Genomic DNA, 27041 nt, shown 5'->3' with positions numbered 1-27041 from the left:
TGCATAGACACTGAAATTTGAATTTCATCTTCATGTCTCATGAGATCCTCCTTTCCGAAATCTGTCCTCAACTGTTTGAAAGTGTGAAAACGACTCTTAGGCTACACAGAGGTAGGCCGTGAGCTGGATTTGGCTGGAGGGCTTTTTGCTGACCCCTGACCTGTAGCAAAGTTTGGCTGTGTTCAGGGTATTCAGGGGTACGTGCAAGGTTCACTTTCTTGTGTCCTCCTTAGGGGGTGGACTGGGGAGGGCAGCAGCTGCCAGAGAAGGCCTTCGGCCCCTGCAGAGCCACGGTGTGGGGCACTGTGGGGCCCCTGCACTGGGCTTCAACTCAGAGCAGATGCCGGGGGAGGGTGAGGGGGGCAGTGGGCGCTGGATTCATCGCGTCTGCCCCCTGCCTCCCAGCGAGGACCTACCTGGGGAGGGTCAGTGCCACATGATGGCGTGTTCTCCTCACCCCCAGAAACCGTCCATGTTTGACGTGAGCCGGGAGCTGGGCTCCAGCATTGCACTGTACAGCCGCAAAGTCCTCATCCAGACCAAGGCCACGGACATTCTGCCCAAGTGGCTGCGTTTCATCCGAGGTACGCTGCCCAGAGTCCGTGAGCTGTGCCCCTGTGGCCTGGTGTCGCCTGCTGCATCTGTGAGGGACCTGGCTGATTCCGTTCTCAGCAGCCATCCGCAGCGAGAGCACCACCATGGGCCTGCACTGCCATGGGCCTGCACCACCACGGGCCTGCACCGCTGTGGGCCTGCACCACCACGGGCCTGCACCGCCGTGGGCCTGCACCACCATAGGCCTTCACTGCCCGTGGGCCTGCGAGTCAGCCACGTTTACACACCCCGGGAGCTGCCCCGCCTCCCTGTGTGAATGGCTGATCTTGGGGGAGCACTGGGGTGTTCACATTGAGGTCTTTCCGTGTGTAGGGATATTGTGTGAGTTTCAGCTTTATATGTGACTTGTGTTACATTTGAGTGAGATTATAGTTTAAGAAAGACTTCAGTATTTAAGCCTTGGTACACATAGGTGCAAACCATCCCTGATGGAGTTTTTTTTTTTTTTTTTTTTGAGATGAGTCTTGCTCTGTCGCCCAGGCTGGAGTGCGGTGGCACAGTCGTGGCTCACTGCAACCGCTGCCTTCTGGGTTCAAGTGATTCTCCTGCCTTAGCCTCCTGAGTAGCTGGGGTTACAGGCATGCGCCACCACGCCCGGCTCATTTTTGTATTTTTAGTAGAGATGGGGTTGCACCATAATTGCCGGGCTGGTCTTGAACTCCTGACCTCATGATATGCCTGCCTGAACCTCCCAAAGTGCTGGGATTACAGGCATCAGACACCGTGCCCAGCCAGAGTTAAGATTTTTTGAGACGGAGTCTCGCTCTGTCGCCCAGGCTGGAGTGCAGTGGCGCTATCTCGGCTCACTGCAAGCTCCGCCTCCCGGGTTTACGCCATTCTCCTGCCTCAGCCTCCCGAGTAGCCGGGACTACAGGCACCCGCCACCTCGCCCGGCTAATTTTTTTGTATTTTTAGTAGAGACGGGGTTTCATTGTGTTAGCCAGGATGGTCTCGATCTCCTGACCTCGTGATCCGCCCGTCTCGGCCTCCCAAAGTGCTGGGATTACAGGCTTGAGCCACCGCGCCCGGCCCAGAGTTAAGATTTTTAACATAAAGCCCAGGCTGTGGTTGTCCAAGTGTATCCCGAGGCTGGCCCGCCCACCCGCAGCCCAGGTCACTGTTCTGGGAGGTGGCAGGACGTAGAGGAAGCTCCGCCAGTGCCACCTCTCTGCTTCCCTCTTAGCACACGTGCTGGGTTGAAGGCCAGGCCTGAAGACAAAGGACAGGTTAATGGGGAATGTTGGGTGGTGTGGAGGGCCGCAGCCCCCAGAGAAGCTGACCGCCGTGTCTCCCAGGTGTGGTGGACAGTGAGGACATTCCCCTGAACCTCAGCCGGGAGCTGCTGCAGGAGAGCATGCTCATCAGGTGAGCCTCGGGCCGTGGGGAGAGGACCGTGCTGGGGACAAGGCCCCTACCCGCTCCTTTGCCCCCAGAGGGCCCTAGCCATGGCCCATGGAGCTGAGAGCAGAGGTGGATGGGGAAGCCTGGCCTGCACATGGGGGCCCTCAGGAGCCTTCCAGGTGCTGGCCTGGCTTCTGAGGCCTGTGGTCCAGAAGAACGTGGGGACAGCTGGTTATAGCTGAGGTTGGAGTCTGGATAGGGGGAGGGGCCGCAGAGCCAGACCTGCCCACCTGTGCCCCAGGGTTGTGACTGCAACCCTGCAGCAGGCCAGCCCTGTGTGGAGGGGACTCCAGTGCACTAGCTCCGGGTTCTCCATCAGTAGCTATGACTTCCCCATCCTGGCCCCAGGCTCACCAAATAGTCTTTGTTCAAAACCTCGCTTACTGGCCGGGCGCGGTGGCTCAAGCCTGTAATCCCAGCACTTTGGGAGGCCGAGGCGGGCGGATCACGAGGTCAGGAGATCGAGACCATCCTGGCTGACACGGTGAAACCCCGTCTCTACTAAAAAATACAAAAAAAAACTAGCCGGGCGAGGTGGCAGGCGCCTGTAGTCCCAGCTACTGGGGAGGCTGAGGCAGGAGAATTGCGTGAACCTGGGAGGCGGAGCCTGCAGTGAGCTGAGATCCGGCCACTGCACTCCAGCCTGGGCGGCAGAGCGAGACTCCGTCTCAAAAAAAAAAAAAAAAAAAAAAAAAACCTCGCTTACTGGCTTTTTTTCCCCTAATGCAAGTAATATTTCCTTACTAGAGCACATTCAAGCCACCTGTGCTCTCCCCCAGAGATGACCGCTGTTGACGGTTTAGGGTTGGGTAGATTGGCAGCCACATAGGGCAGGTTTCAGAGGGAGCCTGTGGGGTGAGGATTCAGCTGGAATTAGGAGCTCGGGAGGTCTCTCAAGAGCCCACCATGTGCAGCATGCCATGGAGCGGGCCTTGTCAGAGCCCGCCACGTGCCTACAGTGCGTTCTTCCACCGATTTTTCTCCAGTGTTGAAATGGAAGCGGCTTCTCGGGTAAAGGATGAGGCTGGGTAGTTGGTGTGTGTTTGGGCTGTACTGTGGGGATGGCGAGAGGCCCATACTGAGAGGCACTGGCCCTCAGAGATTCTGTCCTATGCCATGGGCAGGAGCAGGTCTGGGGAGATGGTGGACAGTGTGGCTTCCTGCCTGTTGGGTCCATGCCCAGCCCTGCACAGGTCACATGGCCTGCCGGTGATGTCCTCCCACCTCACTTCAGAGGCAGAGGGAGCCACGGAGATTTTTTTCTGTTTTCAACCAAGCAAGCCACAGTAATGCTTTTATTGGTTGACTGATAGGGTCTTGCTGTGTTGCCCAGACTGGAATGCAGTGGTGTGATCACAGCTCATTGTAGCCTCAACCTCTCGGGCGCAAGCAATCCTCCCACCTCAGCCTCCCAAGTAGCTGGGACTACAGGTGTGAGCTACCATGCCTGGCTAATTTTTTTGTATTTTTTGTAGAGTTGGGATCTTACTGTGTTGCCCAGGCTGGTCTTGAACTCCTGGGCTCAAGCAATCCTTTGGCCTAGCCTCCCAAAGTGCTGGGATTCCAGGCATGAGCCACTGTACCTGGCCACTTAGATTTTTTGTTTTTGTTTTTCACACAACTGAATGCATATTGCTTATACTCTGTTTCCTTTTTTCTACCTAGTTTATTTGCAGCAGTTCCCATGTCATTTTTTGGAAGCACTTTTAGTTGCTACATCATGGGATATCACAGGGACATACCGTAGTTTACCGATCCCGTCCCTCGGGGCTGCACAGCTGGGCCGTCTCAGTGTTTCTGCTCTATGACACTGCAGTGCACATGTTTATCTTTGTTGTGAAATCTTTTTGTGTGTGTTTTTTTGAGACGAAGTTTTGCTCTGTCACCCAGGCTGGAGTGTGGTGGCGCGATCTCGGCTCACTGCAAGCTCTGCCTCCCGGGTTCACACCATTCTCCTGCCTTAGCCTCTCAAGTAGCTGGGACTACAGGCGCCCGCCACCTCGCCCGGCTAATTTTTTGTATTTTTAGTAGAGACGAGATTTCACCGTGTTAGCCAGGATGGTCGTGATCTCCTGACCTTGTGATCTGCCTGCCTTGGCCTCCCAAAGTGCTGGGATTACAAGTGTGAGCCACTGCACCCGGCCTGTTCTGAAATCTTTACCTGCAGCTATATTTCCTTAGGATAGAATACTAGGGGTGGGGTTACTTGGACAGAGGATTTGACCATATAAAAGGTATTTTCCTTGCTCACTACAGATACGTTATATAATCAATGAAAAGGGGACCTCAGTCCTTGTTTCCCCACACAGCCGTGCTGGCTCCTGACAGCAGGACCCCACCTTGCTGCTGACATGACCGCAGGGCAGCAGATGTGCTGACCTCGGCAGGATGCGTCCCCACCCCACAGCAGTAACTGTTCTGTGATCGTTAGAGTCGTGCTCTTTGGTGTATTGACCCTGTGTGCGTGGAGTGCGCCTGTGGGTTACTGGTGGTCTGCCCAATGTTTCAGTTCACTTCAGTGAAGAGAGGGCTTGGGGCTGACTCCCGGAAGATTATTGCTGGTACTGGAGTTGTCCCCACCCTTTGTCCACCCCCATCACCCTGCCCAGGAGTGGCCACAGGAGGGGAGGTTCCAGGCACAATGTCCCTGGGCTGGATAAAGCAAAGGACACCGACTGAACTGGGGACACGTCTGGCCTCATCTGGGAAGCTCACGGATGAAGTGGAGGCAGGGGCCAGGCCCTGTGGAGAGGGAGCTCCTGGCGTCCCTGCAGGCTGAGGCGACTGCATTCCTCTCCCCTTTCTGAATGTGTTTCCTGAGTGTTTCTTCTTCACTGAGAACGGTGCTGAGCCTGCATAAACACCTGCTTCATCCTGTGAGGGGAGCCGGGAGTCCTCACTCATAGTTGTGGAAACTGAGTCACAGAGGGGTGGTCTTCCTCAGTAAGGGAGCTGCATTCCTGGCTGTGGCAGGCTTGCTGGCCCCCTGGTGGTGCCCAAAGCTGCAGAGCAGGAGTCCTCATCCCAGCTTGTGGTTGTCAAAGGTTGCGTTGTCAGTCTGAGAACTCATCTCGGTCAGAAAAGAGTCAGCTGAAATTAGAGCTTTTAAAAGAATCACAGACTTAAAAGTTGGAAGCATGGTACCAAGAACATGTTTTTCCTCGAACCCTGTGAGAGGAAGTTGCCTTCCCGATGCCTTTGGGGTGCATTTCCAACAAACAAGGATGTCCTCCCCTTTGTAATGAACAGATGTGACAGGGGTGGTATTTTGAAGCTATGTAAATGTCACATTCTTCATGAAACTCTCAATATATTCATTTATTTACTTAAAATATTTGTGTGTTGGCCGGGCAAGTTGGCTTACGCCTGTAATCCCAGCACTTTGGGAGGCCGAGACGAGTGGATCACCTGAGGTCAGGAGTTCGAGACCAGTCTGGCCAACATGGTGAAACCCCGTCTCTACTTAAAAAATAGAAAAATTGGCTGGGCGCGGTGGCTCAAGCCTGTAATCCCAGCACTTTGGGAGGCCGAGACGGGCGGATCACGAGGTCAGGAGATCGAGACCATCCTGGCTAACACGGTGAAACCCCGTCTCTACTAAAAAAAAAAATACAAAAAACTAGCAGGGCGAGGTGGCGGGCGCCTGTAGTCCCAGCTACTCGGGAGGCTGAGGCAGGAGAATGGCGTAAACCCGGGAGGCGGAGCTTGCAGTGAGCTGAGATCCGGCCACTACACTCCAGCCTGGGCGACAGAGCCAGACTCTGTCTCAAAAAAAAAAAAAAAAAAAAGAAAAATTTGGCTGGGCACAGTGGCTCACGCCTGTAATCCCAGCACTTTGGGAGGCCAAGGCAGGTGGGTCACAAGGTCAGGAGTTACTAGCCTGTCAAGATGGTGAAACCCATCTCTACTGAAAAAGCAAAAAAATTAGCCAGGCATGGTGGCAGGCACCTCTAATCCCAGCCACTCGGGAGGCTGAGGCAGAGAATTGCTTGAACCCGGGAGGTGAAGGTTGCAGTGAGCCGAGATCGCGCCACTGCACTCCAGCCTGGGCAACAGAGTGAGACTCATCTCAAAAAAAAAAAAGAAGAATTAGCTGGGCGTGGTGGTGGGCACCTGTAATCCCAGCCACTCGGGAGCCTGAGGCAGGAGAATTGCTTGAATCCGGGAGGTAGAGGTTGCAGTGAGCCGAGATCGCGCCACTGCACTCCAGCCTGGGGGACAAGAGCGAGACTCCGTCTGATTAAAAAAAAAAAAATTGTGTTATGTTTATACTATTTATAATTTATTCATATGGGCTGATTTCATGTTTTATTCAAGAGTTTATAATATGTTGCTATTATTACTAAAATTTTTTAAAAATTATTTATTTATTTATTTATTTTTGAGATAGAGTCTTACTCTGTTGCTCAGACTGGAGTGCAGTGCAGTGGCAAGATATTAGCTCACCGCAACCTCTGCCTCCCAGATTCAAGCGATTCTCCTGCCTCAGCCTTTCAAGTAGCTGGGACTACAGTCACCCACCACCATGCCCCGCTAAGTTTTTGTACTTTTAATAGAGATGGGGTCTCACCATGTTGACCAGGCTGGTCTCAAACTCCTGATCTCTGGTGATCCACCTGCGTCAGCCATCCAAAGTGCTGTGATTACAGGTGGGAGCCACCATGCCCGGCTTATTACTTTTTATAGAGACAGATTTTCACCATGCTGATCAGGCTGATCTCGAACTCCTGACCTCAAGTGATCCAGCTGCCCTGGCCTCCCAAAGTGCTGGGATTACAGGTGGGAGCCACCGCATCTGGCCTATTATTTTTGACGTTCAGATGGTCCCTGATGTGGCCGGTGCGAGCCTCTTCATGGTCTCCCATCCTTTTGGACAGGCCCTGGGCAGATCCTGCTCTGAGGACTTCCTCTGGTACCAGATGTTCCAGGCTCACCTTGTATTGCATGAAGCCTTTTAGCCCTAGGACTACTACTTCTCTGAGGATCCCTATCTCCTTTAATGGAGAATGGTATTTAGAAGCCAAGATCTGGGCACTGTGGGTGTTCATCACTATTAAGGTGTCAGTGCTCCCAGGCCCTCTTAGTAGATAGAGCTTAGGAAGAGGAGAGACAGAGAGTGGGGTGTGTGTGTGTGTGTGTGTGTGTGTGTGTGTGTGTGTGTGTGTGTACATACCTATACCTATACCTTGATTTATTTTTCTCATGTTCCCACTGATACCTCCAATATGAATCCAGTGCCACTGGGATGCTCTGGTCTTTCCTTCTCCTGTGTCTGAAAGTCCCTTTGGACAGTGAGAAATCTGTCTCTCATTCTTTTTGTTTGTTTTGTTTTTGAGACTGATTCTTGCTCTGTTGCCAAGGCTGGAGTGCAGTGGTGTGATCTCAGCTCACTGCAACCTCCACCTCCCAGGTTCAAGCGATTCTCCTGTCTCAGCCTACCTGAGTAGCTGGGATTATAGGCGCCCGCCACCATGCCCAGCTAATTTTTGTATTTTCAGTAGAGATAGGGTGGTACCATGTTGGCCAGGCTGGTCTTGGAACTCCTGACCTCAGGTGATCCACCCACCTTAGCCTCCCAAAGTGCTGGGATTACAGGCATGAGCCACCTCGCCCCGTTGATTATTCTTAACACAGTTACCCATTTGACCAATCCCCCTCCATGTAACCAATCTACCATTGCCACTGCCCTCTTCTGCGGATGTCCCTGTCACCCACTTGGGCTCTGACTCTCCACAGTGGGCTGGTCATGCCCCAGCCTGGACACCCTTCTCTGGGGTTCTTGGGCTCTGACACCCATACCAGGCACTTCCCAACCATGGCCCTGCATAGATGCTTTCCCTGGGCTCTGCACCGCATCCTGGGCTACTGTCCTGTCCCATTCTGCCCTGTGGCTGAAGCACTGAGTCACTGGGGATGGAGTGCAGGAGGAAAGGCTGTAAATGAACTTGATACAGTGTTGTTCCCTTGCTCTGGATTGTTGAAATACATTGTAATTTACCTGCTTAAAGGAAAGGCGAAATATTAAGAAGGAAATAAAAATATCCCTAATCCCAGTGATAAAGTTGTTCCTAATTTTAGGCCATTATGTAATGCTGCAGTAAATATCCTGATCCCTCAAATCCCAATTTTGAAAAATGAGAGTGTACATATATTCAGTATAAACCCCAAATTACAGTGCACATATATAGTATAGACAATGCTGCTCCTAATTATGGAAAATTGTTACGTACATGTAGAATGTACAGTTTTTGCCTGTATCTATAGACATACTGTAATTTACCCATATTGGGATTTTTCTGGTTTTTCTTTCAACAGTTAACTTTCTCATGTCATTGAGGATTATTAAAAGATGCTTTTTGTTTAATGGCCATTTAGCATTACATAATTTTAGCCTATATTCTTGAACATGAAGTTGTTCATAATTATATTTTCTGTGCCACAGTGAAAATCCTGGTACGTAAATCTTGGTGTGCTCACGTGTTTCCTAAGGTGCAGTTCCTACAATCGGAACAACTGGCTCAAAGGTTGGAAGTGTTTTCTGGGTGTGGGTATCTGTCTCTGGGGGCAGCGGTTCTCCTCCCGCCTCCGGGGGGTGTGTGCGCTCCACCCTGCTGCCTCCTGTCCGGCCACTGCCCAGGGTTTCTGTCTTTCTGCTCAGTCTATTTCAGTTGGGCCAATAACGGTACCTTGTTGTTTTCACTATTTTGATTCTTAGGGGGGCTGAACATTTTTTTGTATCCTCTGGCCATTTGTATTTCATAGAGGCTGCTTGTATGTATTAAATGCATTTCTTTTCTGTAGGAAACTCCGGGACGTTTTACAGCAGAGGCTGATCAAATTCTTCATTGACCAGAGTAAAAAAGATGCTGAGAAATATGCAAAGTTTTTTGAAGATTACGGCCTGTTCATGCGGGAGGGCATTGTGACCACCACCGAGCAGGAGGTCAAGGTAGGAGCTGTGTTCCAGGCCTTTCTCTGGGCCGCCTTGTCCCTGGGGTTGCTGAGGAAGCTGGTGGAGGCATCCCCTGACGTGATGGTGGTGCAGCTGGGCCCCCTGGCTACTGCTGCTGCTGCTGCCAGGGTCAGGAAATGGAAAGTCGGGCCTCTGGGCCTCTGGCACCTTCCAGCCGCGTCCTGAGCCTCCTGCCAGTGCTGTGCTCTATTCTGAAGGGCTCAGCCTCACTGCTGTCTGAAGTTGCAGCCCAGGTAGTGGCAGGAAGGGGGTGTGCGCAGACTGTCTCCCCGCAGAGGATGTTGGGGGCTGGGGAGCCACAGAGAGGCGGGACAAGCCAAGGACTGTGATCCTGTAGGTGGGGAAGGGGGTGGTCTCAGTGTCTGTTGAGGGACTATTTATCATGTACTGGATATCAGTCTCCAAATACTATGCTACTGGGGCCAGTCATTCAGTTACTGAAACAGTGGATGGCTGAAAAACAAAACATTGGTTCCATAAACATTTTTTGTCCATTTTTTATTGAGATACAATTTACATAGCATCAAATTCACAGAATTCAGCTTTTAACACGTACACTTCAGTGGCATTGAGTGCATTCACAGTGTGGTGCAGCTGCCTCCACCGTAATCCCAGCACATGTCATCCTAGGAGCCCATCCTGTGCTGATGTCCCTTCTCTCCAGCAGCGGGAGGAGGGTGGCCACGCGTGTGGGGTCCCAAGGAGGCTGCGTTCTGGTGGTCTGCAGACTCCTGCAGCTTCTGACACAGGCCTCTTCATTCTCGTTTATCTTCATTTGAGTTAATAGCACATAGGTAGGAGCCAGAGACATTTCTAGGTCTTTGTAGGTGTGCATGTGTGACATGTCTTAGTGCAGACCCACCATGTGTGCAGGGGTGGCCTGGGCCCTGCTGGGTGGATGCCCAGCTCCTTGCTTTTCCCTCTTTCCGTCTGTTTTCCCTGCTGTGTCCTTCCAGCAGCAGCTCCCATGAGCTCCAGAGGTCACAGTTGTGTTCAGGTGATGGGGAGGAGGGCAAACCCCTCCTCTAAGGGCCCTTCTCCAAATCCCACTGACACCCACTGGCCAGCTGTGAGGAGGACTGAGAACCGTGGACTTCACCCATGTCCGTGTGCTCACCAGAGACTGCCTCTGTCACTGCGGGGAAAGGGAAGATGCTAGGTCCAGGCCAGGCTCTGCTGTTGCGGGGCAGGGGGTCCCCTCCCAGGGCATGGTGCGCGTAGCTCCCTGGAGAGCCCCTGCAAGAGGTGCTTCCCAAGCCCCCAGAGCTCCCGAAAGGGGCCTGATGGGCAGAGCAAGGCCTGGTCTCAGACAACCCCCAAGTCTACTACTGTCCTTCGCGTCAGGGCCAGCCTGGAGTGTCAGGAGGCCATGGGCATCAGAGGGTTTGCACCCAGCTGGTTGAGGGATATTGAGCCCATGGGCCTGGAGCAAATGGTGACCTGCCCCGTCCCTTCCAGGAGGACATAGCAAAGCTGCTGCGCTACGAGTCCTCAGCGCTGCCCGCCGGGCAGTTAACCAGCCTCTCAGAATACGCCAGTCGCATGCAGGCCGGCACCCGCAACATCTACTACCTGTGCGCCCCCAACCGGCACCTGGCAGAGCACTCGCCCTACTATGAGGCCATGAAGAAGAAAGACACAGAGGTGGGTGAGCGGTGGGTGGGGCAGGCTCCTGGGGCTGCAGCCGGGGGAGGGTCTTGACCTTCTCAGCTCTCTGCTGGGTGAACCTGCCCACAATGCAGGGTGGGGCTGCACGGTGAGTCAGGGTCACGGACACAGAGGCTGGACTGACTGTGATGGTTGTGTGTGTCACTTGGAAGTCACATGTGCGTTTTTTTGTTTGTTTTTGAGACAGAGTCTTTGCTCTGTCGCCCAGGCTAGAATGCAGTGGCGTGATCTCGGCTCACTGCAGCCTCCACCTCCCAGGTTCAAGCCATTCTCCTGCCTCAGCCTCCTGAGTAGCTGGGATTACAGGCGCCCGCCACCACGCCCGGCAAATTTTGGTATTTTTAGTAGAGACAGGGTTTCACCATGATGGTCTCGAACTCCTGATCTTGTGATCTGCCCGCTTTGGCCTCCCAAAGTGCTAGGATTATAGGCATGAGCCACTGCACTCAGCCACATGTGGATTTCTTTATGCGTGGAGTGCTTCTGCCTTGAAGGCAGATGAGAGCCTTCCTCAGACCCAGGTGTGGCAGTAACTGTCACGTAGGCCTGGGATCCCCACCTGCCCCAGTGTTCCCCCGTGTGGCCCACTTGGCTCCCTCAGCCCTCCTCCTTTCTTCTGTGGTGGGGGGAGGCCCCCAGGCCTGACCGAGCTGCTCTTGACCACCTGCAGGTTCTCTTCTGCTATGAGCAGTTCGATGAGCTCACCCTGCTGCACCTTCGTGAGTTTGACAAGAAGCAGCTGATCTCCGTGGAGACGGACATCGTCGTGGATCACTACAAGGAGGAGAAGTTTGAGGACGGGTCCCCAGGTCGGCATCCCCTGCTTTCTAGGCATGGGGCCAGTGCCTACTCCCTGCACGCCTCTGCTGTCCTGCAGTGAGGGCTTCCCTTGGGTTTTCCTCAGTTGACCTGGGCTCAGCCACCCCCGAGAAGAGCCTTGTGGGAGCACCCTGGTGACGGGGGGGAGGTGCCTTCTGGTTTAGATACCAAGGATCCGTCCAGTGTTCCTACCATGCTGGCTTCTGGAGCTGGCCCAGCTTCTTGAGAGGCTGTGTGTTGTCTTTTTAAAGCCCTAACCAAGTTGTATGGGCCTCAGGCAACCTGAAGCATCCTTTGAGGTTTTACTTTGAGATGAAAAGCATCTTGCTAGCTTCTATCTCCGTCCTGGCAGGAGAGGAGGTGGGAGCTAGCAGGATGCCGCATGGCCCCCATGGAAGCCGGGGAGTGGGGGTGCAGGCCTGAGCTCACACTCGCCTGCTCTTCCGCAGCTGCCGAGCGCCTGTCAGAGGAGGAGACGGAGGAGCTCATGGCCTGGATGAGAAACGTGCTGGGGTCGCGTGTCACCAACGTGAAGGTGAGGCTTTCCTGGGGATGGATGACCACTTAGCCACTGTGGCCCTCAGTGTGCCTAACAGGCCGGCCAGCTGGTAGCTTCTAGAACCTGGCCCGGTGGGTGTCCTTCCAGCAGCAGCAGAAGCCCATGGTGTCAGCTGGAGACCCTGTGGGTCGCTGGTGGGCACGTGTCGCCCGGGAGTGCCGCTGAGGCAGGAGGGCAGTGTCTTCCTCCCGGCCCTGCTCCCGAGCAGCTGCGAACTGAAAACGGAAAAACCCGCAGCCCCAGTGGACTGTCCCGGTCGCAACCCTCAGCAGGAGCTGAGGACGTGGGGGTTCCGAAGAAGGGACATGCTACCCCAGCCCTCAGGAGCTCACTTCTCCCTTGGGTTCTTAGGGGGTTTTGGGTGGGCTTCAGAGAGCTAAGACCCGCCCCCGCCCCCACCGAATCAGTCTAGCTTGGAGCAAAAAATGAGTGTCCCATGCATGGTCACTTGGAGGAGGGGCCTCATGCACGGTGGGCTGGCGTGGACCAGAGGATGGATTTGGGCAGCTCCTGGAGGCAGCAGCAGGGGACCAGGGTGGTGGAGCCCCTAAGGCACAGTATCTGTGTGGGGCATCAGCTCAGGGCCCACAGGTTAGTGGGTCATGGGGAGGGAGTAGCACTGGTACAGGACAGTCCTTGAGATCCTGCCTGCTACCTCGTAGTCTGGGTGACCTTCACCCCTGGTTAAGATGCTGCCAGTCCTCAGCCCTCTCACATTGGGAGCCTTTATCACCCTCAACCCCTGGCTTTGCTCACAGGTGACACTCCGACTGGACACCCACCCTGCCATGGTCACCGTGCTGGAGATGGGGGCTGCCCGCCACTTCCTGCGCATGCAGCAGCTGGCCAAGACCCAGGAGGAGCGTGCACAGCTCCTGCAGCCCACGCTGGAGATCAACCCCAGGTGAGGCCACACTCCTGGCCCTTCCAGCCTGCGGGATCCCCCTGAATCCTGTGTGTGGTGTTCTTCTGTTGTGGAATGTGACACAGAAGAGAAGTGCGTGAGGCCTGTGGACATGTGGGTAACTCTGAGGAGCTGTATTCAGTTTAGGCTGCACCCATGTGAAACGGAACCTGGCCGGCCAGCTGCATCCCAACTTGTGACCATGTCCTTGTTTTGGTCTGTGGCTTTGCCACCTGTGCATGTCCTGAACATGCTCAGTTTTGCCTGTTTTGAGCTTTGTACGTGGATCTTGGTGTTTGCTGAAGTCTCACATTGCTCACTTGGCATGAGGGTTGCCTACGCAGAGGGGCTGCCACAAGTTCATTTTCATAGCCGAATAATATCCGCTGCAGACTCCTCCGTTCTGCTCTGCTGGGCCTCGGGGGGTTCTTGGTCAGAAGTGGTGGAGAACCACGCTGCTCTGAATATTCTTGTCCGAGCGTCTGGGGCTTGTGTGGGTTTCTCTGGCCCCGGTGGTGGGAGCTGCTTCCAGGGTGGACCAAGAACCCCCAGCCCTGACAGTGGCTAAGCATGTAAGATTTCCCTCCTTTCTTCCCGCTATTCTTTATATGCCCTTTATCTGTTGTAAATGTCTTTTCACCTGCCTTTAGGTATCTTTTGATGAGTAGGTATTCTTAATAGAACATTTACGTTTTCATTAGATGCTTTTTTGGGATCTTAAGAGATCTTTACAGAGTCATGAATTCATTGTTCCTATGTTTCTTTCTTTTGAGACAAGGTCTGTGCTGCCCAGGCTGGAGTGCAGTGATGTGTGCACCCTCAAACTCCTGGGCTCAAATGATTCTCTTGCCTTAGCCTCGTGAGTAGCTAAGACAGTGTGAACCATCATTCCTAATTCTTAAAAAAATTTTTTGTGGAAATGGGATCTCATTATGTTGCCCAGACTGGTCTCAAACTGGCCACATGTGATCCACCGTGCTGGGATTATAGGTGCGAGCCACTGCGTCTGGCCTGTTGGGGTTTGACTGAGATTGTTTTGAGATTCCCTAAATGAGTTTTCAGGAGAATTGACACTGTTACAGTATCACTTATTTGCACCGATGAATGTGATATTTTTATTTAGGTCTTCAACATCCTTTGGTACCTTACATTCTCTGTAGAGTTCTGGTACCATTTTTAAAGAATTATTCTTTGATGTGTGTTAGTGGGTATTTTAAAATTTCATTTTCTAACTTGTTATAGATGAAGTTTCTTTTCTGGGGGAAATTTTGTATACAGCAATTTTTTAAAAAAGGAAGTTACATAAACAAGTTACCAAAAATGTTAGAAAACAACAGAAAGGAAATAAAAATCCATAGCCTTATCACTCCCCACAATGTAGCCTAAGTCGTATTTTAATTTCTGAGACAGGGTCTCCCTCTGTCCCCCAGGTTGGAGTGCAGTGGGGCGATCTCAGCTCACTGCAACCTCTACCTCCTGGGCTCACGCGGTCCACCTGCCTTGGCCTCCCGAAGTGCTGGGATTACAAGTATGGGCCACCATCCCCAGCCAGGGTTTGTTTTGTTCTTTAGTACATGTCTAGTTTTTTTTTTTTTTTTTTGTCATTTTAGAATCTTACCTTTAAAAATTATACTGGCGGTGAGGGAGATGCATTGTCCTGGCCGTGGCACTGCTGGGGGAAAAGCTGACTTGGCTTATGGCTGTCAGTGCCGAGTAAGCACCTTCCCACAGCAGTGCCAGTTTGCAGAATGCCTGCGCCTCTGCTGGAGCAGCTCAGTGAGGCAGACACCATGTCACTGTAACTAGTTTTGGTGCCAAACTAGTTTTTTAAGATAGCTGCAGAAGTGCTCGTTTCTGTCTATTGCCAAAGGACTTCACTTTTGGAGACAGGGTCTTGCTCTGTCACCTAGGGTGGAGTGCGCCAGTGGCGCCATCAGAGCTCACTGCAGCCTCGGCCTCCCAAAGTGCTGGGATTATAGGTGAGAGCCACTGTGCCCAGCCAGGTTCACTTTTATTTGTTTTAAAATTTGGTGTTCTGTCCACAAAGTTCAGAATTCAAAACTGTTTACGGGGGAAAATTTCCTCCTACCTGTGTCCCCAGTGCAGCCAGCATTAGGGCTTTTGTATTTCTGCAGAGATGATGTGCTCTTGTGGGCAGCTGCACCCTTGGATTTCCTGGGGGTAACCTGCTGTGCAGTGGGTCCTTGCCTTGCTTTTCTCCCGTATGGTAACTATGTGATCTCCGCATTAGCATATTAAGAATGTCCTTTTTTCCAGCTACATAGACTAGAAATGTGAGGATGTGCATTTAAAGTGTTTCCTGGTTTAGGCCGGGTGCGGTGTCTCACGCCTGTAATCCCAACATTTTGGGAGGCTTAGGCGGGTGGATCCCTTGAGGTCAGGAGTTCGAGACCCTGGTCAACATGGCGAAACCCCGTCTCTACTAAAAATCCAAAAACTAGCTGGGGGTGGTAGTGGGTGCCCGTAATCCCAGTTAATTGGGAGGCTGAGGCAGGAGAATCTCTTGAACCCGGAGGCTGCAGTGAGCCAAGATCATGCAATTTCACTCTAGCCTGCGTGAAGGAGTGAGAGTCCATCTAAAAAAAGAAGTATTTAAAGGGCTACAGTTAGGAAGTGGAATAGCTGAGTCTCAGCACATCCACATGTGGTTTTCCTGAGTTCAGTTGTCCTCTGGAGAGGTTGTACAAATGTACAGTTCCCCGGAGCCCTCGGTTTTATCAGACTTCTCCTAAGTGAAAAATTATAATTTTCATGTTAAATACTACATGATGCTTTTTTGGCTTTTGGGTTTCCCCTTCTGAGATTATGAAGCATTTCTTCCCTAGAATTGTGCTTTTCATCTTTGATCCCTCTGGAATTTACTCTGGTCTAAATGGTTTTCTGCATGGCTCCCAGTTATCCCAGTGCTGCCGGACGGAGTGATCTGTCTCCTCCCTCTTCTGTGAAATACTGTCCTCATCAGGCCAGTGTCCACCCTCGCTACATGGAGTTGTTCGCCTTCCCCCTTTCCAGAGCTAAACTGTTTTATTTACTAGAGCCCTATAATATGTTTCAACATGTGGGACTTCCTCCCTTCTATTATTTATCTGGGAACCAAGGCATGTCTTCACATAAGCTCCTTTTGTCCCTTTAGTGTATTTTGATCTTGGAACTTGGCTACCTTACAGCATTTTCTAATACTGACACTCCTGCTTCGCTTGGGTTTTCTGGGTATATAATCATATCATCTATATACCTTTAAAAAACTAAATATTCTGATAATCCCAAAACATGAAGGGAGGGTTGCAGCACGTGGTCCTGAGCTGCTTTTTCTGGTGGGTTCTGTGTTGCAGGCATGTGCTCATCAAGAAGCTGAATCAGCTGCGGGCAAGCGAGCCTGGCCTGGCCCAGCTGCTGGTGGATCAGGTGAGTGCAGCAGCTCAGGATGACTGCACAGATCCGGGCTACCAGCCCTGAGAGCCTACCTTCAGGCTGGAACAGCAGTTTCCTCCAAAATCCTGCCTTTTTTTTTTTTTTTTTTTGAGATGGAGTCTCGCTCTGTTGCCAGGCTGGAGTGCAGTGGCACGATCTTGGCTCACTACAATCTCCGCCTCCTGGGTTCAAGCAATTCCCCTGCCTCAGCCTCCCAAGTAGCTGGGATTATAGGTGCATGCCACCATGCCTGGCTAATTGTTGTATTTTAGTAGAGACGGGGTTTCACCATGTTGTCTCCTGACCTCGTGAGCCACCATGCCCAGCCAAATTCTGCTTTAAAAAGGGAAAAATGGCCAGGTGTGGTGGCTCACGCCTGTAATCCCAGCACTTTGGGAAGCGGGTGGATCACTTGAGGTTGCAGTGAGCCAAGATCGTGCCTCTGCACTCCAGCCTGGGCAACAGTGAGACTGTCTCAAAAAAAAAAAAAAAACAAAATGAAAAGATGCCCCACGGCCCTCATAACGGGTTTCTTCTCTTGCCTTTCAGATATACGAGAACGCCATGATTGCCGCTGGGCTTGTTGACGACCCTAGGGCCATGGTGGGCCGCTTGAATGAGCTGCTTGTCAAGGCCCTGGAGCGACACTGACAGCCGGGGGCCAGAAGGACTGACACCACAGATGACAGCCCAGCCGCCTTGAGCTTTATTTACCTAAATTAAAAGGTATTTCTTAACCTGAGTGTTGGGCTGTTTGTCTGGCTCCTGCGGCAGGATGGGTCCTCTCTTCCTGTAGTTCAGCTGGCGTGGGGAAGGCTGCTCACTTCAGCATCACCTCCACTGGATAGTGGTCACTGATGGCTTGGGCCTGCAGGCAAGTGGGCACAGGGTCTGGGCTGACCCTAAGTTCCTGTGTCCCATCCCCATGTGACTGTGCAAGGGAGGACACGTACCAGTTGGTCACTCAGGCCATAGGCAGCCTGGAAGTTAAAGGGAAGAGCCGAGTCGGGAACAACAGCGTCCTGGAGCAGCGTCCCTGCAACCACGATCCTGATGGGTGTTGGGAAGAGAGAGCAGGTTCCCCTGTCACCCATGGGCCTGGCTCAGGGCTCACAGGAACTAAACTAAGAGCCCTGGGACCTGACAGTGCAGGTCTGTGGGCGCCCAAAACTGCACACCCTGGCCTGTGCCCCTCAGAGTGGAAACCACGTGACAGCCTCATGTGTCTGCCTCTCCTCTTATCCCCAAACGTGCTTTTCCTAAAAAACTAAAAATCGTGGCTCTTGTTATTCCGTTTCCTGAGTAGATCAACTGAAGTTCAGTTGGGTGAGTGTCCAAAGGCCTCGAGATTTCTGAAGCCGGACGTATCAGTCACGGCTGCTCTTTGCCCTAAGCACGATACCCTGCTCACCTGTCGTAGGCGCAGTGCGTCGATGTAGCTGTGGTGTCAGCGGTGTCAGGGATCAGCCACTGGAAGGTGGGGCTCGTCCGCAGGCGGATGGATGACCACTGGGAGGGTCTCACATAGCTGCAGCCCGCATTGAAGTCGCCCATCAACATGACGTCCTACCAGGAAACGTTGCCTGTGGGCCCAGGGACAAGCGGAGGCCGCTGGTGCCCACTGCCCCGGGAGGGTCTCACCTCCAAGCCCCATTTCTCTTGGACATCCAGGTAGACGTCATAGAGAGCATCGATCTCAGCTACTGCGTCCTCCGGGGCCGCATGCAGGGGGACAATGGCAAACTCCCTGACCTCTGTGCAGCGGCCACTCCCTGGGGGCAGGTTCAGTCACCATGTCAGTTGGAACTGTGAATCCTGACAGTCCCCCTGGGGGGTCATGTTCCAAATGAATGGAAAACCCAAGCCCCAGGGACTGGGAGGGCAGTGTGTGACACAGGCATTCCAGGTTCCCTAGGAGGGGGTGGAGGCCGTAAGCACCAAGCTGTGCCCCACCCTGGCCCAGGCAGCACCCAGTGTGGCAGCACCCACCTGTGAATGGGCAGGAGAACCTGACGATGGCTGGCTCCCGGCTGAAGGTGTCGTTCCCACAGGGCTCGCAGCCGTCATCGTAGTAGTAGCTGTCCACCACAGACACCTGGTCAGGCCTGCGGGAAGGCCGGGCAGGAGGAGGTGACCCCAGGCTGGAAGCTGCCCCACTCCTGCTTCCCAGGAAGCAGGCGTTGCGTCACAGACAGGAGGGCGGGCGGGCAGGCCGCCACCTGCTCACCCCATGGGTCCGGGATCTCAGGAGGGTGTTTTGACTCCACCCTGGACCTGCCCTGCAGCCTCAGGTTCTTGCCCCATAGGACAAACTCCTTCCCTGCTCTGCTGGGGCTCTCCCAGGTGAAGGAGGAGCTTCCTGGCTTTCTGGACCACCCACCTGTACACGAACAGGTAGCGCTCCTTATAGCTGTTCCGTCCCAGTGGTTCACTGACCACATAGTGATAGGTGTCTGGTGCATCCCTGGATTGAGGAAACAAAAGGTCCCAGTGGGCAGGGGGCTTAGGGGACACCTCTGGCTGCCAACAGCAAGGCTGTGCCCAGGTCCCCACCCTTGGGGCCCAAGTGAAGTGAGACTGTGCCCTGGACGAGATGTCACCTCCCTAGGACCCTGCCACTGTCACCCACTGATTGAGGTTGTCCAGCAGCTTCCCCACGGCAGTCAGGTGGCTGTCTCTGACCTCCTGGACCAGGGCGATGTCGTAGCGGCTCAGGATCTGGGGGCAGGGCCACAGTGGTGCTGAGCAGGGCTGGTGCCACCTAGGGACCCCACACTGCCACAAAGGGAGCCACAGTTGATGCTTGTGGCATTGCTCGGTTTAGCTGCAGCCTCATGTTTCTGCCTGGACTCCTGCTGCCAGCCAGGGACAGCACAGCAGGGACGAGGACCTTGGTCCGCAGCTAAGAGCCTGTTCCGCCGGGCTGGGGGCAGAGGCGCTCAGTACCCCACACCAGACACTCTGTGGCCCCACAGGGCTGGCATTGCCCACCAGCCCCAGACTCCAGAGCCCCTCTGCTTCTGGGGAGAGGCCGCCCTGGCCTCACCTGCACAATGTAGCTGACGAGGGTGGCATTGGACATCTTGGTCTCCCCAAATGTCTGGATGTTGAAGGCTGCGATCTTCAGGGACACGGCCCCCTGCAGTAGGGCCAACAGTGCCAGCAGAGCCCCCAGCAGCCTCATGCCCCTCATCCTGGGAGAGCACAGGGCGCAGAGACATAACAGAAGTGAGACGTCATCCCTGCCACAGCACTCCAGCCTCCAGGGGCCCAGCTGGCAGGGGCTGGTGCAGCTGAAGGTCGGGGGACGTGGGCAGGGGATACCCCCGCAAGCCTTTCCTACAACGTCCAGAAACCCAAACAGCTGGCACCACGTGGAGGACCCCGAGTCACTCTCACATCCACCAGAAAACCCGCCCGGGAGGGACGCTGGAGCCGCCTCCTCACTCTCCGCTGGAGGACAAGACGCTAAGCCTCCCTCCCTGCTCCGAACTGGCCAGTCACCCGGAGGCTCTCCAGCTGGTGCTCACCTGAGATGATGGGGCTGTCCTCAGAGATGATGAGAAGGCTATCAAGAATCTGGAATATCCTTTGATGTCAATTTTCTCCTTTTGCTGCTTTAAGAAAAAAAGTAGTTTGTGAAGAGAGGTCTCTGAAGCAGCACTTCAAGGTCCTGGCAGTGCTGCTGGGTTCCAGATCCTGCACAGGCAGTGTGTGTCCGGGAGTTTTAAAGGTTCAGGCAGCTGTGACCTTCCCTGGGGCAAATGTCACCTGAGGGTGCAGAAAACAAGGGCTCTGTGTGGCTTTCCGCATAGGTGGGTTGCTGGCATGTGTTTATTTCTGCAAGCACAGGTTTCCTGCTGCTATAAAAACTGCATCTGATAATCATGTTTGTACTTGGTTTTAAAATATCTGATAACAAGGCCAAAGGTTCCTGTCCTGTGTCCCTTGCACGTGCAGTGGCCCCCATTTTCCAGGATAGGGCAGGGATGGGCCAGGTATGTGCAGGAGGGTGGGGCTGGGCTCCAGTCTCCCTGTCTCTTGTCTGGGGGCCCCCAAGGACACCTTGGACTAAGAGGCCAAAGCCACATCCAAGGTTGCAAATGGAGCCCCCTGGTGGCTGAACAGCCATGACTGCTCTGTGGCCCAGGACACGCCTGCCTTCCGGATTCATCGCCATCAGGTGCAGGCAACCCTGCAGGAGGCTGAGGAGCTTGGAACAAGCAGCGGCGGGCGCCTGCAGCACCAGCGCCATGGGGCTAGGACAGGTGGGGGCTGCAAGGCCCACCCCAATTGCCAGCCAGCCAGTGGGGAGCCTTCTTGAAGTGGACAATAGGCTGTGTGTTTGGGCCCAGGGGATCCTGAGTGACCAGATCACAAGGGCAGGGCAGCAGCTAAAGGCCAGGCCTCAGGTCTAGTCATTTCTTGTTTTTGTTTTGGGTTTTTGTTGTTTTTGAGACAGGGTCTTGCACTGTGTTGCCAAGGCTGGAGTGCAGTGGTACAATCATGGCTCATTATAGCCTTGACCTCCAGGGCTCAGATAATCCTCCCTCCTCAGCCTCCTGAGTAGCTAAGACTATGGGTGTGCCACTGTGCCTGGCTAACTTTTAAATTTTTTTGGTAGAGTCTTGCTGTGTTGTCCAGACTGGTCTTGAATTCCTGGCTTCAAGCAATCCTCCCACATAGCTGGGACTATAGGTGCATGCCACCAAGCCCAGCTATTGGGTTTTTTTTTTTTTTTTTTTTTTTTTTAGGCAGAGTTTTGAAGCGAAGTGTTGCCCAGGCTGGAGTGCAGTGACGCTATCTGGCTCACTGCAACCTCTGCCTCCCGGGTTCAAGCGATTCTCCTACCTCAATCTCCTGGGTAGCTGGGATTACAGGCACACACCACCACACCTGGCTAATTTTTGAATTTTTAGTAGAGACGGGGGTTTCACCATATTGGTCACACTGGCCTCAAACTCATGACCTTGTGATCCGCCTGCCTCGGCCTCCCAAAGTGCTGGGATTACAGCACCCAGCCTATTTTTTAAAGTTTCTCGTAGAGACAAGGTCTCCAACTCCTGAGCTCAAGCAATCTTCCCGCAAATGCTGGGATTACAAGTGTGAGCCACTGCACCCGGCCAGGTCCACTCATTTCTTGGAATCTTTTTGATTTTCCATTTGTATTTATCTCCTGAGGCTGCTGTAACTACCACAAGTTTGGTTGCTTAAAATAATAGAAATGGATCCTCTCACAGTTCTGGAGACTGGACGTCTGCAGTCAGGGTGTCAGCAGGACCCTGCTCCTCCTGGGGGCCCTGCGGGGACGCTCCTTGCCCTCCAGTTTCTGCAGGCTGCCAGCAATCCTTGGCCTCCCTTGGCTGTGGCTGCATCACCCCAGTTGCTGCCTTGTCTTCTGATGTGTGTGCCTGCATTTGGAGAGCAGGGATGATGTCCTTATCTCACCAGCCTTACTCACATCTGCATCCTTTTTTGCTACAAAAATCAACATTCAGAGGTTCCAGGGCGAGGGCACAGCTATCTTTTGAGCCACCCCTGGGTCTTGCCCGCTTGGAAGGGGTGTGCTAGCCCTCCAAGGACAGCCCTGCACATAGTATCTGTGGTATTCCTGGGGGAGGAGGGCCTGGAGGGCTTGGCAGAAGTCCAGGCGAGATTCAGGTATGAGAACTGCAGGAAATGAATACAAATGGGGTCTGCAGGAAGCCTCAAGGGCCAGAGTCAGCAGGGGCCAAGGTCAAAGGTCAGGAAAGTGCTAGGTCTGGCCAGCTGGCCATGAAGCAGAAGGTGGGCCCAGTGGGGACTAGAAATAGGAAAGTAAACCACCCTCACCAAGACTGGCGCCCCATTCCATAAAGACACGCCGACAGACACCTCTGGCTGGCAGCACCAGTGCACTCATCTGTCCCTCCTATTGAGACGGCATCTACCAGATGGAAACACCGCCACTCCTCAGGCTGCCAGAGGCCCCGTTGCAGGCTTTTCCAAAGGTTTCAACGATGGTTCTTCCCTGTTTTCAATCTCTGAGTCTAGGACAGCCTCCAGCTGTCAAAATCCAGTCCCCAAGCAAGGCCACCAGAGGATTTGGTGTAGGAATTAGTCCTCTGCCTTTGGTGTTTGCCTTTCCTGGACACACATCTCACAGCGACCCATCACGGGGAAGGGAGTAAGGCTAGAGGGCGGCCACTGTCCTCCACCAAGAAGCTGCCTGGTGCAGCTTCCAGGGGGGCACAGGGACACCAATTATAGCTCACAGAGCCAAGTGCCCAGCCCCCCACATGCACTCAGCACATGGGACAAGGGTTCCCCTCTGGTCTGTCATCCCCTCCTGGCTCTTGACCAAATGCTGCCCCATCTGCTTTCAGGTGCTCCCAGGCAGTGCCCCTACTTCCTCTACCTGCCAGAAGGCAGGCTGGAACTTGGGCCTCGCTGTACAAATGGCGAGCACTGCCTGCCATGTGGCTGCCCTCAGGATGGGCTTTGGTGACAGCAGCACAGCCCTGGAGGAGCCTGGTCTGACGTGGGGCCTGTCTGGGATCACTGCTGGGCCTTCAACCATCTGGACCCTCCATGTCTTCCTCTGTCAGATGGAGTGACGTTATTCCCAGAAGAATCATGTCACCTCCTCAGAAGCCATCCTGCCCCTGTGGCCTGTGGAGTCTCCAGCACTCTCACTTCTCCCTTGTGGATCTCTTTTCTGTCTGTGTCACTCAATGCTGCCATGTAACAGCCACCTGAACACTCAGTGTGTACACACGCATTTCTCTCACGCTGGCAGCTCAGCTGGGATGGCTCTGCTGCCTGGGCCTCGTCCTGGGACTGAGCTGGAGGGACTGCAGCTCCCTGGGCACCCTCTTCCCACAGCATGGAAGGTGGAGGCTCCCAGAGCACATGCAGGACACGCGCCGCCCTAAGGCTGAGGTAGACCCGGCTGCTGTCGCTTCTACCCACATTCCATGGGCGCTGTCGAGCTGCAGGTCCAAGCCCCACATCGGGAGTGAGTGGGGTACACTCTTCCCATGCTGGGCCCCACTCTGGAGACAGGCCTGGGGAATGCCCAAGGAGAAAGCCCAGCGTCTCTGGGATTTTCACATCCACAGAGAATGGGTGCTGTCAGCCAAGGGCGACAACGAGAAAAGCTGACCGCCTTCTCAGATCAGGATGAGCTGTTTTCAAATCAACCCCGAGGATCTGCAGCCTTCTCAGGTTAAATTAAACCTGTCCCAGACACAGGAAAGGAAAAGAGCACATAACAACAGTTATCTTGACATCTAAGCCAGGTCACATGCTCTGATTTGGCTGAAATTACAGGATAAAGGAAAAAATCCTACAGGCACCATGGCTGGAAACAAATGGCCTCAAAGGAATACCGGTGGCGGTGGCTTTGTGCAACCACAGCCGGTGCTGTGTGACCCGGCGACGTGCAGGCCAGGGAGGGTACCTTTCTACCAATCAAGAGCGAAAGAGGGAAGGACGCAGAGCTGTGGTTTCCAGTCTACACGGAGGCACCCCCGTGAACTCACAGGGCACCATATCCTCCTTAATGTTGAAGGAAGCAGCGATGCTCTGCTCTGCTCAGGGCCGTTCATGGTCTCAACGTTAACATTACCTTGCTTTGTAAGGGTGTCTTCCCTCTCTCTGCCATGCTGGGTTGTGGCAGTTACTGAACAAGCAATTACTGTGAAGGTCAATGAAAAACGAGGCAATGAGGGTGGCGGTGTTCTATCAGATTCCAAGTTGAAGAGGTGCTCGACAGGCACACACATCCCATGACTAAACAAATACGATGAACATTTTTCCTTATGTATTACTTTTCTAGACATCCACTATAAGCCAGGACACAAATACTTATTAGTGGGGTTTACTTATTTAATAAACGGAACTGTGAGGGATTTTTCTTTTTTTTTTTTAAATGACCATATAATCTGGACTTACTAACTTTAGGTCACAATAAGTTAAAAGCTAGAAAAGGGTCTCATATTACAGGAATTCAAAAATTGACCATATAATAAATGATGAAGAAAACTGACAATAGGGCCGGGCGCGGTGGCTCAAGCCTGTAATCCCAGCACTTTGGGAGGCCGAGACGGGCGGATCACAAGGTCAGGAGATCCAGACCATCCTGGCTAACACGGCGAAACCCCTTCTCTACTAAAAACACAAAAAATTAGCCGGGCGAGGTGGCGGCGCCTGTGGTCCCAGCTACTCCGGAGGCTGAGGCAGGAGAATGGCGGGAACCCGGGAGGCGGAGCTTGCAGTGAGCTGAGATCTGGCCACTGCACTCCAGCCTGGGCGACAGAGCGAGACTCTGTCTCAAAAAAAAAAAAAAAAAAAAAAAAAAGAAAACTGACAATAGAACAGGACAATGTTCGAATAGCTCAATGGGGCCAAAAGATCAGCGTATATCCTGCATCATCTTTCATGCAATGTCTCAGCTTTTTTCCCCCAAACATAAAGGCAGATTAATACAAATTAGCCTTATTTAGAATATTCATTTACGTTTCCTTCTGATATTGATATCTGAATGGAAAATGTATGAATAACTCATGGTTTCTACTGAAGTTTAAGAGTCCACCAGATGATGCTCGGATTTACACGATGCTAGAATAAGACACTACTGGGTGATGATTGCAAAGTATGAGCTGCAGATAAAATCTAAAAGGACATACATAATAACAAATATGTTATAATTTAAAAGACATATAGTAAATATAAATGAATTAACTCACACGACCTACTTACAAACAAAACTAGAATAAACACAACTTGTAGGAACCAACTCCAGTTGATTTTACCACTTAACAGTAGCAAGTTCTCAGGTGGGTCGTTTTATTTAAGGATGACTTGAAATTTTACAAGGCCACCTTAGCTCCCACATACGAAAACTATTGAAGAATTTTTTCTTATCAACTGGAAGTTGGGGAAAACACACTGAGATATACAATGATATAGTTTCTCACACACTTGAAGGCCCATATCATGCCTACATTTCTACTGATTTAACTTAAGAAGCTCCTTGCCCTGAGAGATTCTTTATCCCACAACACTGTACTCAGATGTGGCAGAGAGTCCCAGGACACTACCCAGGCCACAAGATAAAAATCACAACCTGTCTCCTATCTGGCACCACTGTCAGGGATTTCTTTTGGCCGACTATTAAAATAATTACTGAACCTTAATCAAGAGTGCTCTGAACTGAGAAAGTGTGAAGCTCTGATCTGACCTAATGGGTATGCCGGAGTTAGATTTCCTACTTTACCGAATATAACTTCTTTCCTAGCCTTCATCATTCACCACTGCTTCAACATTCTGTCACAAAGAAATTCTCAGTTCTACAAATTGCTACTGAAAAGAATAATTGCAAAGGATTAAACATACCACCGTGTTTCAATACATAAGTTCATGGTGGCATAAAGCCACCTTAGGGGGACGCTAGGAAGTCAACTTCTTATTCTGCAAAAAGGCAAAGTCAAAGGATCAAGGCGGTATTCTGCCTTTCCCATGAAAGAGGACTGCCCAGTAACCCATAGTTCAAGAAGGCTCTCTTTAGATAGGTGGATTCCAGCTAATACATGAAGAAGGAATGCTAGACTTGAAAGTCACCATTTTGCAGTCCCTAACCTTAGCCCTGATGTAGTGGCTGCTAACATCACAAAAGACAGCCTCTGTCCCTTCTAATCCAAGACCACACACAGCAGCACTTAGCTGAGTTCTTGCCAAAACAATCTTGAATCTGATCAAACCTCTAGATCTAAATGACAACTTAAAGCAAATACAAGGACAGAGGCTCATGTTCAACAGCACCATGGGGACACAGTACGACTCAGACTGGGAAATCGTAGATGGCAAAGGACAGGCTCCTCATAGATTTCAAAATGAAAAGAAAGAGAGGCAGAACTCACAGATTAAAAAAAGTTCACATTTTGAGATGGATGATAAATGATAATAAAACTTGAGATATATCAATAAATGTATGGACCTTAGATCCTATAAAACATCCAATCTTTTATTCATGCAAACAGATATTTGTGTAACAAATCATGTAAGAGGCAATCAGGGAAAGCAGAACACTGACCCGTAACTGGGAAGTATTAATAGTAAACTCTTAAGTTTGTAATGGCTCTTATTGGTGTTTATGTTTTGTTTTTAAATAAATTATTTTAGGAACAGGGTCTCACTACATTGTCTAGGCTGGGATGCAGTGGCTTTTCTTTTTTCTTTTTTTGAGACGGAGTCTTGCTCTGTCCCCCAGGCTGGAGTGCAGTGGTGCAATCTCGGCTCTGCACTGTAGCCTGCCTCTGGGGTTCGTTCACACCATTCTCCTGCCTCAGTCTCCCGAGTAGCTGGGACTATAGGCGCCCGCCACCACGCCCGGCTAATTTTTTGTATTTTTAGTAGAGATGGGGTTTCACCGTGTTAGCCAGGATGGTCTCGATCTCCTGACCTCGTGATCTGCCCGTGTTGGCCTCCCAAAGTGCTGGGATTACAGGCGTGAGCCACCGCGCCCAGCCTTTCCAGTGGCTTTTCACAGGCACGATCGTAGTGCACTGCAGCCTGGGCTGAAGGGATCCTCCTGCCTGAGCCTCCTGGCATGTGCCACCACACCTGGTTTTGTTTTGTTTCTTTTGAGACAGGTTCTTGCTCTATTGCCCATGCTGGAGTACAGTGGT

General features: G+C 52.4%; 2 protein-coding genes across 12 annotated transcripts in view; one reads left to right on the top strand and one right to left on the bottom strand.

The window, feature by feature from the left end:
- The window catches only part of TRAP1 (TNF receptor associated protein 1), a 60390-nt gene extending 43277 nt beyond the window's left edge, over nt 1–17113 (top strand). For 5 of the 11 annotated variants that reach the window (XM_077985403.1, XM_015125417.3, XM_077985401.1 and 2 more), the window contains 9 exons: nt 464–584; nt 1911–1980; nt 8818–8965; nt 10448–10633; nt 11328–11466; nt 11926–12011; nt 12794–12939; nt 16293–16365; nt 16921–17113. In XM_077985403.1, coding sequence (XP_077841529.1) covers nt 464–584; nt 1911–1980; nt 8818–8965; nt 10448–10633; nt 11328–11466; nt 11926–12011; nt 12794–12939; nt 16293–16365; nt 16921–17022 — 1071 coding nt within the window. In that variant the 3' untranslated portion in view covers nt 17023–17113. Of the gene's footprint in view, nt 1–463; nt 585–1910; nt 1981–8817; nt 8966–10447; nt 10634–11327; nt 11534–11828; nt 12060–12734; nt 12940–16292; nt 16366–16920 lie in introns of all 11 variants that reach the window. The other 6 variants (XR_013411462.1, XR_013411463.1, XR_013411464.1 and 3 more) reach the window with 6 other exon arrangements.
- The window catches only part of DNASE1 (deoxyribonuclease 1), a 39258-nt gene continuing 29271 nt past the window's right edge, over nt 17055–27041 (bottom strand). Inside the window, 11 exon segments of the mRNA XM_077985534.1 lie at nt 17055–17239; nt 17325–17421; nt 17783–17937; nt 18013–18127; nt 18129–18177; nt 18361–18476; nt 18752–18835; nt 19001–19089; nt 19418–19565; nt 19902–19985; nt 21610–21782. Coding sequence (XP_077841660.1) covers nt 17192–17239; nt 17325–17421; nt 17783–17937; nt 18013–18127; nt 18129–18177; nt 18361–18476; nt 18752–18835; nt 19001–19089; nt 19418–19564 — 900 coding nt within the window. The 5' untranslated portion in view covers nt 19565; nt 19902–19985; nt 21610–21782 and the 3' untranslated portion in view covers nt 17055–17191.

This window comes from Macaca mulatta, chromosome 20 (genome assembly GCF_049350105.2).
Source record: "Macaca mulatta isolate MMU2019108-1 chromosome 20, T2T-MMU8v2.0, whole genome shotgun sequence".
Classification (NCBI taxonomy): Eukaryota; Metazoa; Chordata; class Mammalia; order Primates; family Cercopithecidae; genus Macaca; species Macaca mulatta.
The sequence above is the reverse complement of the archived record's forward strand: the minus strand, read 5'-3'. Positions and strand labels throughout refer to the sequence as shown.